General features: G+C 40.0%; 1 protein-coding gene and 1 long non-coding RNA gene across 2 annotated transcripts in view; both read right to left on the bottom strand.

Annotated features, from left to right (window-relative positions):
• LOC129060507 (uncharacterized) overlaps positions 1-12,315 on the bottom strand; it is a 120,147-nt gene that overhangs the window by 30,099 nt on the left and 77,733 nt on the right. The window lies entirely within an intron of this gene.
• TAS2R41 (taste 2 receptor member 41) lies at positions 7,791-11,646 on the bottom strand. Its single transcript, XM_054559945.1, is given in 1 exon segment — positions 7,791-11,646. A coding segment is annotated over 1 exon segment (924 nt). The 5' UTR covers positions 9,515-11,646; the 3' UTR covers positions 7,791-8,590.

The following is a 12,315-nucleotide window of genomic DNA, read 5'->3' as shown; positions in this document are numbered from 1 at the left end:
AGGGCTTTGAAAACAAAGCCAAGGAAGCTGCAATGGCAAGAGAGCGGGGTTTTTTATACGGGGAATAGCACATTGAATACAGTGTTCTAGAAGCTATCCTCTTTCTCTCTACCAGGCCTATTAGACTAATTGAGACAAAAATTAACTATTTCATGCTTAAGTGGAAGGAGTAATTCATATTTATAATGCAGCTTTCCGTAATTAAGGCAGACTTTGTAGACCTGGCAGAGTTTAAGGCAGGGTTCAAAGCCTAAAGAGCTGGAAGCCAGAGTATCTACAAGGGAAGTTATTTAGAACATGGAGAAATGTTAGAAGTAAAAATTAATGAACAAATATTGAGGTTGAGAATTGGACAAAGGGTGTAACTGTAGACAAAGTGCCTTTTACTTTCCCGTTTCATTTTTTGTTGCTGTTATTTTAAGGGAAGAGGATGCCATGCCATCTGAGTAACACTCTGAAAACTCCTCAAAAATAAACTGAGTTTACTTGGTGTGTTCTGTAAGTGTCATCTATGATATCAACCCATGTCTGATCTCTTGCCACATCTCAAAAGGCAAACCCCTGGTTAGACAGGTCCCATTCTGGTTAGGGAGGGACTCTGAGTTGGCTTTTCTGATATTGAATCATAAAACAAAGTCTAAACCTCACCAAAGGCACTAGCCTGGGAAAGCCTTCAAACCTTTTTTATTTTTAAATGAAGAATAAATCAATGCATGATACCCCTGAGAGCAAAACTCAGGGTCCAAGTTCACACAGTGAGTAATAATGGCTCTGTCTTCTGAAGAATAAAGGAAGGGAAGGGAGGGAGTAGGAAGTAGAATTAGGAGAGTGGCTCTAGAATCTTAGAGACGAGGCAGAAAGCAAATGGGTATGACAAAACCGTGTCCCATGGCCATTCTGAACATGCCTGGGAATTCACATGTAGGGGCTCCCTGACAGCAGGACCCAACTGCTCCTCGAGAAGAGCAGGAGAGCATCAACCCCACCTCTTCTATCCAAAGCAAAATCTCCCCACACAGCACACTGTGTTCCACATAAATCACAGGACCAAAAAATGTCAATACAGAGAGCAGGGATTCTTGGCCTAAAGGTATTCATAGGTTTCAGCATATGGATTATGGGAATTATGTTTTAAAATATTACCTCATCTACAGTTTCACCACTTCGTAAGGGAATCCGACTCTGATGTTGTCCTCACTCCAAGTTTCTGCCAAATAACGCCATTGCTCCCTGTTATACACACTGATAGACCCTGGTGTTTACCCTTCATAGACTTTTCCCAGTTTGTAACAATAGGCTTATTGGTATGACTAGATGCATTATCCCTGACTCCCCACAAGACTGCAAACTCCAGGAGGGTCGAGGCTGTGCCTGTGATGCTCACCGCTTTATTTCCAGTATAGAGAATTGCCCTCACATAATCACTCAAAAACCCACCAGCAACCTGGATGGAGCTGGACAGCATTATTCTAAATGATGTAACTCAGGAATGGAAAATCAAATATTGTATGTTCTCACTTATAAGTGGGAGCTGAACTATAAGGATGCAAAGACATAAGAATGAGACAATGGACTTTGGGGACTTAAGGGGAAGGGTAGGTGGGAGGGGAGGGATAAAAGACTACACATTGGGTACAGTGTACACTGCTTGGGTGATGGGTGCACCAAAATCTCAGAAATCACCACTGAAGAACTTATCCATGTAGCCAAACACTGCCTGTTCCCCAAAACCCTATTGAAACTCTTTTTTAAATGTATTGTTAACTTAACTTAATCAATTCTCAAACAATCTGTGGTGAACACCTTCTGATTTACAAATTGGTCTGTATGAATATGTTTTTTACATTGTATAACATGTCTTTTTGAAAACCTTTAGTAGTCAACTGTGATCTTTGATGCTGACTGATAAGACAGGTGTTTTAGGTAAGCTTTCCAGACACCCAGGAACTGGTCTTGCCATTAGGCAACTCTACCACAAGAGGGCAGTGGAACTTCTAGCCCATGGTCAGGGGACCATCAGTAAACCTGATTTACCATTGATCTAATGTGATTTCCAATGCATTCTTAGTCTTTTCATTTCTTTCCTAAATATAACCATTCAATATAGCAAACTCACACAACATGATAGAGAATAAAGTTTAAAGATAATAGCTAGGTGAAATTTAATAACTCTCGTAATATTCCTATAATTTCCTCCTTTCCCCTTCCTTCAAAGAAAAAAAAAAACAAAACAAAAAACACCACCTTGGCTCTTTTCTCTCACATCCATCAGCTGATATAAAAATGTGACTTAAGTGAATTACTCTCTTAGAACCACACCCTTGAGTAAACCTCTAGTGAGCTCCGGGTTGATTTCAGTGTCAGAATTCCTGCCCAGTGATTACTCATCCATCATGAGTGGTTTTTGTTTATTTATCTCAGTCACATATAGCATATTTGCCCTGTTTGACAACTGAAAAAAACTGGAAAATGCTGAAAAAATTGGGGAAAAAACATATCAGAGAAAGAAAAAGTAAAAGAATAACTAGTCTTTGCTAGCCTAGTCTAGAATAACTAGAAAAGTTATTGCCTAACTGTGGTTTCTTTGCTCCCTCCATACTGATGCAGATATGGAAAATAATAATAATAATTTTGAGTTATAATTACTATTAAAAAGCTATAATGAATACTACTTATGTGTCATGTACATATATTATTTATTTCATCCTCACAGCTGCTACTCCACTTAACATATCAGGAAACTGAGACATGATGTATATGTATAAGGATACACATTACAAGATCTACATTTTTAAAGAATTAAAACCTACTGAAAGTAATAAAAAAAGAAATCTGAAAAAATGGAAAGGCAGACCAGTTCTTACATAGGAAGAGTCAACATAATGGAGCTACACAACTCCTTATGTTAAATTGCACATTTAACAGGATCCCAATTAATTTTTTAAAAGAAATTCATGTTTGAGACCACACAAAATTATTCTAAAAATAATAACCAAGAAATTTCTGAAAAAGATTAACGAAGAAGGACTAGTTTACCAGATATTTCCAACATATTTTAAAACTAAAACAATTAAAATGCTAGAGTCAAAGCACATGCTTACACCAAGGCAGGGAAACAGAATAGACAGTCTAGAAATAAGCCAAAATAAGCAATAATTTAATAAATCATAAAAAGTAGCACTTTAAATCAGTGGAGAAAAAATGTTCAATAAATAGCATTAAGACAACAAGCTAATAATCTGAAAAAAATGAAATTTATAAAAAATATATACCTTATATCAGGATTTAAAATATTTAAGTGTAAGAATGAAAATGTAAAAGTACAAGAAGAAAATAAAAGAGAATATTTATGATAACAACATGAGGATTGCCTGCTAATTATGAGGCAAAATCCCAGAAGTCATTAAACTTTTTTGGATGAAATCAGAAAAAATTTCTGTATATCACAAGCCATTACTGTAAAAGTAAAAACCAACAAAAATATAGATGGTGTGTTAGTCTGTTTTCACACTATTATAAAGAACTACTTGACACTGGGTAATTTATAAAGGAAAGGGGTTTAATTGACGCACAGTTCCACATGGCCGGGAGGCCTCAGGAAACTTATACAATCATGGCAGAAGGTGAAGGGAAAGCAAGTACCTTCTTCACATGGTGGCAGGAAAGAGAGAGTGGGTGAAGAAGGAAGTGCAACACTTTTAAACCATCAGATCTTATGAGAACTCACTCACTATTATGAGAACAGCATGGGGAAACCACCCCCATGATTCAATCACCTCCCACCAGGTCCCTTCCTTTGACATATGGGGATTACAATTTGAGATGAGATTTGGGTGGGAACACAGAGCCAAACCATATCATTCCACTTCTGGCCCTTCCCAAATCTCATGTCCCTTTCACATTTCAAAACCAATCACACCTTTGCAACAGTCCCCCAAAGTCTTAACTCATTATAGCATTAACTAAAAAGTCCAAGTCCAAAGTCTCATCTGAGACAAGGCAAGTCCCTTCTGCCTATGAGCCTGTAAATTCAAAAACAAGTGAGTTACTTCCAAGATACAGAGTGGGTACAGGCATTGGGTACATGTTCCCATTCCAGGTGAAATTTTCCAAAACAAATGAGCCACAGGCCCCATGCAAGTCCAAAGCACAGCAGGCAGTCATTAAATCTTAAAATTCCAAAATGATTTCCTTTGACTCCATGTCTCACATCCAGGCATGCTGATGCAAGGGGTGGGCTCCCATAGCCTTGGGCAGATCCACCCATGTGGCTCTGCAGGGTACAGGCCCTGTGGCTGATTTCACTGGCTGGCATCAAGTGCCTATAGCTTTTCCAGGCCCATAGCACAAGCTGTTGGTTGATCTACCATTCTGGAGTCTGGAGGACAGTGGCCCTCTTGTCACAGCTCCACTAGGCAGTGGCCCAGTGGGGACTCTCTGTGGGGGCTCCAATCCCACGTTTCCCCTTTGCACTCCCCTAGTAGAGGCTCTCCTTGAGGGCTCCATCCATGCAGCAGACCTATGCCTGGACATCCAGTTGTTTTCATACATCTTCTGAAATCTAGACAAAGGTTCTCAATCCTCAATTATTGCTTTCTGTGCACCTACAGACCCAACACCATGTGGAAGCTGACAAGGTTTGGGGCTTGCACTCTCTGAAGTAACAGCCCAAGCTGTACCTTGGCTCCTTTTAGCCATGGCTGGAACTGGGGCAGCTGGGATGCAGGGCACCAAGTCCTGAGGCTGCACAGAGCAGCAGCAGGGCCCTAGGGCTGGCCCATGAAACCATATCATCCTACTAGGCCTCCAGGCCTATGATGGGAAGGGCTGCCTGAAAGATCTCTGACATGCCCTGGAGACATTTTCCCTATTGTTTTGGATATTAACATTCAGCTCCTCATTACTTATGCAAATTTCTGCAGCCAGCTTGAATTTCTCCCAGAAAATGGATTTTTCTTTTTTACCTCATGATCAGGCTGCAAATTTTCCAAACTTTTATGCTTGTTTCCCTTTTAAATAAAAGTTTCAGTTTAAGATACTCTCCATGAATGCATATGACTAAATGCTTTCAGAATCAGCCAGGTCACCTCTTGAATGCTTTGCTGCTTAGAAATTTCTTCCAGCATATACCCTAAATTATCTCCCTCAAGTTCAAAGTTCCACAGATCTCTAGGGCAAGGCCAAAATACCACCAGACTCTTTGCTAAAGCATAGCATGAGTGACCTTTACTCTACTTCCCAATAATTTCCTCATCTCCATCTGAGACCATCTCGGCCTGGACTTCATTGTCCATATCACTATTAGCATTTTAGTTAAGACCATTCAACAAGTCTCTAGAAAGTTCCAAATTCTCCCACATCTTCCTGTCTTCTTCCAAGCCCTCCAAACTGTTTCAGCCTCTGCCTGTTACCCAGCTCCAAAGTCATTTCCAAATTTTCAGGTTATCTTTAGAGCAGTACCCCATTCCTGGTACCAATTATCTATATTAGTCCATCTTCACACTGCTGTAAAGAACTACCCGAGACTGGGTAATTTATAAAGGAAAGAGGTTTAATTGACTCACAGTTCCATATGGCTGGGAAGCCTCAGGAAACTTACAGTCATGGCAGAAGGTGAAGGGGAGGAAAGTACCTTCTTCACGTGGCAGCAGGAATGGGTGAGCAAAGAAGGAAGTACCACAGTTTTAAACCATCAGATCTTGTGAGAATTCACAGTATCATGAGAACAGCATGGGGGAAACAACCCTCATGATTCAATCACCTTCCATCAGGTCCCTCTCTGAATGCATGGGGATTACAATTTGAGATGAAATTTGGGTGAGGACACAGAGCCAAACCATATCATATGGTAAAGGAAGTAGGTACAAATGCAAACAGGTAGCATGAAAGAGTTCTTTTATGTTGATGGAATAGTTTCGTATCTTGATTATAATTACACAGATCTCTAACTAGGATAAAATTGAATAAAACTACACACACAAACACACAAATGTAAGTTTTTAAAATAGTAAAAATTGAATAAGTTCTGTAGACTAACAGTAATGTAGCAATGTCAATTTTCTAGTTTTGTTATCATATTACAGCTATATAAAATGTCACCACTGGGGGAAGCTGGATGAAGATTTATGCTATTTTTGCAACTTCATGTGTGTCTATCATTATTTCAAAATAAAAGAGCTTTTAAAACTAACATTAGAATTAAGAAAAAATAAAATAAAAAACACTGGGAGTAGGGAATTGCTTTGCTGCTTATATCACAAATAAAGAGCTAATTCCTCTAAGATATAAATGGTTCCTCAAAACCAATAAGAAAAAGGCCAAAAGCCAAATCCAAAAAAGATATAGACTGTCCACAGTAAATAAACATAAATGGCTCTAAACATATAAAATAATTATAAAGACTCACTAATAGTAAGAGTCATGAAAATGACAGCTAGTTTTTTTTAACCTAACAGGTTGGCAAAATCAGAAAGTGTGAAAAAAGTTTTCTAATAAATTGCTGGTGGGAAAGTAAATTGATGCAAACCAATAAAGGGTGATATCTGTCAAAATCAGAAATGCACATTCCATTCAACTCAGTAATTCCATTTCATGAGACTTATCCTGTAGTTAGTTGGCACATGTGGAAAATTACATAAGCAGAAGATTATTCATTATAGCATTCTTATAACAACAAAAAACAGGAAGTAACCTAAATGACCACAAACACATGGCTAGTTAAAGAAATTGTGGTCATCAGTGCAAAAAATTTTACAAGTGAGGAAATACTATGCATATCCACACACATAGCTCTCCAAGATAAAGAGTAAAAAGAGTGAAAAGGTGAAAAGAGCAAGGGGCAGGACAATGTGTGTATTCTGCAACCATTTTATGGAAAGATGGAGACATTATAAGTTATTTGATTGGTAGCTAGTTAGGTACTAGTATAAAATATACCAGTGCATAAGTTAGTTGACTGGTTCATTAGGTATTAGTGGCTTTCTGATAGAATAAAATATCTCTACAAGGATAGACATAAAACTGGTAAGAATACCTCAGGATGGAACAGATAAGAGGGAGATTTTCTATACATACTCTTCAATAGGTTTTGAATTTTCAGCCATCAAAATATATTAGGTATTTTTTAAAATAAATGCTTAAATTAAAAATGTAGAGCCATGTGCCCAAAGATTATTGTTCATGAGTGTTCATCCACTCATTGGTACATCCCCTAATCAAAGTCTTCACTCTTAGAGGAAATTACAATTTCTCCCTATCAGGGATTCAGCTGCAAGCTAGTCTCTGAAATTTGCACATTGATGCCCTTTAGCAAAAATGTTTAAGCTATCTTAGAGGCACTCATCTCTAAATAAAATTTTTTCCAAAAGTATTTCTAAAATCATTTCCATAGTAATTGGAGCAAGTTATTTTTAAACAGTATTTAAACGTAAAATTTTGAACAGCGTGGTTCTTTTAAAACAATATTTAAGTAGTTTTTAGACACAAACTAATGAATTTTTTTTAAGACAGGGTCTCACTCTGTTGCCCAGGCTGGAGTACAGTGGTGTGATCACAGCTCACCACAGCCTCTATCTCCTGAGCTCAAGTGATCCTCCCACCTCAGACTCACGAGTAGCTGGGACCACAGGGGCACACCACCACACCTGGCTGATTTTTTTGAATTTTTAGTAGAGAGGAGGTCTCACTCTCTTGCCCAGGCTGCTCTTGAACTCCTGAGCTCAAGCAGTCTGCCTGCCTCAGCTTCCCAAAGTGTTGGGATTACGGACATCACCACTCCCAGTCTAATGAAATTTCTGAGTCTGTTTTTCAGATTGAAAAGTACGTGTTTATTCAATGCAGATGTGACTCTGTGACATATGCTTGAGGAAGAAAAGGAAGTCACAATGTGTCTTTTTCTAAAGGAATGATAAACAAGAAAAAAGTCTGGCTACTACTCAGACTTCAGAGAAGAGAAAATTTAAGTCAGAAATGTTAGTGAGAAAAGAAACTGGGTGGTGTAAAGAAACCTTCCAGTAAACTTAATAAAATTAAAACCAGATTATCCAAGTTTGTGTGGAGACAAAGTATCTTCATGCAGTAAAGGGCAATCAGAACTCACAGCCCAGGCCACTGCCTGCCACAACTGCCTGTCCCTTGGGGCTCTCGTAGTAACCGACATTTGTCCTCAAGAAGGCTGTCGCTTCACTATCCACATCTCAGTTCAGCCATACAGACAAATATTTGCTCTTAACTTTCTGAAAGGCAGTGGAGATGCGACGGCACAGTTAATCAACACTTTTAATCTAAGCCTTCCAGATAACAAAGGGGTACAAACATAAAGAGTAGCACGATATCGTATTAACATATTCTGAACTTCTGGGCAATACTGGCTCTCTGGGATCCATGAGACTGCATCTTAATAATATTCCAGAGAAGGGAAGCATGCTCAGAGAGTTCCCAGATTTCCTTGTCTCCTCCGCTTCCCAGAGGAGGAACCCCATAGCAGGACCCAGTATTCATCTACCTATGAAAACACCTCCATGTCGGTTGGCCACAGCTCTGCCATCCTCACCTTTCTTTTCCGGGGGTCTAGATAAGGAGACCATGCCATCTAGGCCACCCAGAAGCCCCTTGCCAACAGCAGGAGCTTCCAGAACACGCTTCGAAGCTTGAGGTTGCTGAAGATGAGGATGAAGGGATGGACAGATACGCCCAGGTAGACTGCAGTTTGCCATGGCCAGTAAAAGTCATTCTGCATGGAGATAAATTTTGTGGCATCAATGATCAGGGACAGAAAGGACAGAACATAAAGAATGAGGAAGGAGATGAGGGACTTCGGAGCTCTGGTGTGAGCCTGGGTGCTGGGGTCCTGCAGGCTGTGGCCATTGTGCTGCATTCTCCAAGTATGCCTCCTCAGAGAATTAATTAACAGCATAATTGAGACCAGAAAAACAGAACAAGGAATTGACCAGATGACCAGTTTCAGGGACGGGAGATAGTACATTTCTATCCTTGTATTCCACTCATAGGTCATGTTCCCAGAAAATTTTCTAATTAAAAATTCTTGATATACAGGGTAGTTCACCCAAAACAACAGCAAGGTTATGATGAAGGAGATCAGGACAGAGCCCAACAGGAGCCAGGGCACCCACCCTGGGAACCTCCACTTCAGCCACAGGAAGGTGGGGTGCGTGATGTTAGCAATCTTCACACAGAAAAGGACACTGAGCCAGCTGCAAAATCAGAAGGTGGCTAAGTTCAGGAAGTGCCAGTGTAGATGGAAGAACTGTCGGCTGAGACCCCCAGAGTACTCGACCTTGTGGGCAGAGTAGTAGAAGTTGTACACCGTCCCGACCAACTGCAGGCAGAAGCGGGAGACACCCAAGCTAATAAGGATCATGTCCAAGGGGAGCAACCTGCCATATTGCAGCCACTCCCTGCCCAGCACCAGCACAATGAAGCCATTTGCTGCAATCCCCAGAAGACTCAGCAGGCTAAAGAACAACATGAAGAAGGCCGTCAGTGCTGCTTGCATTCTGACCCCTCCTGCAGTCCCCACTTGAGTGCCTTGGTCCCTGGCCTCCTCCCTGCCCCTAGCCACAGTCCTGCTTTTAATCTTTCCTAGGAGTGCTAAAGAGTGGTCAGGCTCTGCATCTGAACCAGAGCTCACTTAGAGAGGAGGATGCTCAGGCTAAAGAGGAGAGGTATGCTCTTGGCTCAGACAGGATGCAAATTTATCCTAGTGTCAGTTACCACTAGGCCTGCAAATTACCCTAATTTGCCTTGTCCAGTTTTGCCTGCATGCTGCCATGGTTAGTATCAATGTCTATGATTTTTCCGGGTCTCTGTGACTGAGTTCCATCCTCAGGCCATACGAACACTCCTCTTATCAGAACATTCTTAAGACTTTAAATATAGAGACAAGTATAGGAGATACATAGGAAAAATAGTGACATCGAAGAATTCTGTCTCAGTACTTCCCTGTTACACATCCACGCTTACCTTACTGCCTTTGCCCACAAATCCCTTCAAAATCAAACACTTCATCTACCTCTCCATCCAGATCTCTACTTAGATCCTCCGTGAATCCTGAGATGTAAATGATAATGGTTTAAATGGGTTTTGTATTTCCAGTGAGAGAATTCATTATCATGTGGTTGAGGGGCCTTCCGAAGCAGAACTGAGAGCCCCTGTTTCTTGCTGGGTGTTGGTGGGAGGCTGCTCTCTGGTCCTAGAGGCCTCTCACAGTCTCTGCCAGGTGAGCTGTTTCAGCATGGCCACTCACGTCAAGTCAGCAGTCTCTAAAGGGAGTCTGCTAACAAGATGGGGTCTTAAATAACATAACACAATCATTGGAGTGACAGCCTATCACCTTTGCCATAGTCTGTTGGCTAGAAGCAAGTCACAGTCACCAACAACACTCAAAAGAAGGAGGTTACACAAAGGCCCAACACCAGGGTTGAGGGACAGGCAGGGCCACTTTACAGTCTGTCTGCCACCCTGAGATACCCAAGGCATATGTGAGTCCTGTCTAACACCAACATCAAAAAGAGGTCCCTATGAGACCATGTTGAAAGTAAAAATATTTTCTTTTAGAATATATCTATCACCTCACATAATTCCTGTTTTCAATTTCTTCATGTGTAGTGAGAACACTTAAGATCTACCCTCTCATGAAAGTTCAAGTATACAATGCAGTATTGTTTACTATACTCATACTACCATACCTTAGGTTTCCAAAGCATGTTCACTTAGCATAACTGAAACTTCATACCCCTTGACCAATATCTCCTCATTTCCCCTTCCAGAATGCTGGCAACCACCAATCTACTTTCTACTTCTGTGGGTTTGTTTTTTCAGATTCCACATGTAAGTGAGATCATACAATATATATATTTCTGTGTCTGGAGTATTTCACATAGCATAATGTCCTCCAGTTCCACCTATGTTGTTGCAAATGGCAGAATCGCCTTTTCTAAGACTGAATCATATTCCATTGTGTATGCACACCACATTTTCTTTGTTCATTCATCTGTTAATGGGCTTTTAGATTGTTTCCATGTCTTGGCTATTGTGAATAATTTTCAACGAACGTGGGAGTGCAGATATCTCTTCAAAATACTAGTTTCATTTCCTTTGCATATACACCTAAAAGTGGAATTACTGGATCATAAGGTAGGTCTGTTTTTAATTTTCTGAGAAATCTTTATAGTGTTTTCCATAATTTATATTCCTGTCAACAGAGTGAAAGAGTTACTTTTCTCTGTATTTTTGCCAACACTTGTTATCCTTCATCTTTGTGGTAACAGCCATTCTAACACATGTAAGGTGATATCTCATTATGGTTTTGATTTGCATTTCTCAGGTGATTTGTGATATTAAACATATTTTCATATGATTTTTGTCTTCTTTTGAGAGATGTTATTCAGGCCCTTTGCCCATTTTAAAATCAGATTATTTAGGTTTTTTGTTTATTTTTGCACTACAGTTGAATAAGTTCCTTGTATTTTTGTTATTCGTATTTATTTATTTCAGACAGGGTCTCACTCTGTCACCCAGGCTGGAGTGCAGTGGCACCATTACAGCTCACTGGAGCCTCAAGGTAGGAAGGATGATCCAGTCTTCCCCACCTCAGCCTTCCAGGTAGCTGGGACTAAAGGTATGCACTGCCACACCCGGTTAATTTTTTTTATTTTTTGTACAGACAGAGTCTCACTATGTTGCCCAGGCTAGTCTCAAACTACTGGGCTCATGCAATCTTTCTGCCTTGGCCTCCCAAAATGTCGAGATTATAGGCGTGAGCCAGGGCACCCAGCCAAAGTTCCTTATATATTTTGGAAATTAACACTTATTAGATATGTTGTTTACAAATATTTTCTCCCAATTTCCATTCTGCTGGTTGTTTTCTTTGCTTTGCAGCTTTTTATTTTGATGCAATCCCATTTGTCTATTTTTATTTAGCTGAATTTTTGCCTGTGCTTTAGGTGTAATTTTCTATAAGTCATTACCTAAACCAGTGTCAAGAAGCTCTTTTCCTATGTGTCCTTCTAAGAGTTTTATGAGTTCAGGTCTTGCATTTAAATATTTAATCTATTTTGATTTAACTTTGCCTGTGGTGTAAGAAGAGGATCAAATTTCATTCTTCTGCATGTGGATACCCAGTTTTCCCAACCTCATTTATTGAGGAGACTATCTTTTCCCCATTGTGTATTCTCGGCACTTTGTCAAAAATCAATTGACCACAGATGTGTAGTTTTATATACGGGCTTTCAATCCTACTCCATTGGTCAATGTGTCTGTTTTTTTGCCAGAACCATGCTGTTTTGATTACTATCA

This window comes from Pongo abelii, chromosome 6 (assembly GCF_028885655.2).
Source record: "Pongo abelii isolate AG06213 chromosome 6, NHGRI_mPonAbe1-v2.0_pri, whole genome shotgun sequence".
In the NCBI taxonomy this organism is placed as follows: Eukaryota; Metazoa; Chordata; class Mammalia; order Primates; family Hominidae; genus Pongo; species Pongo abelii.
This window is presented reverse-complemented; position numbering and strand designations above follow the sequence as displayed.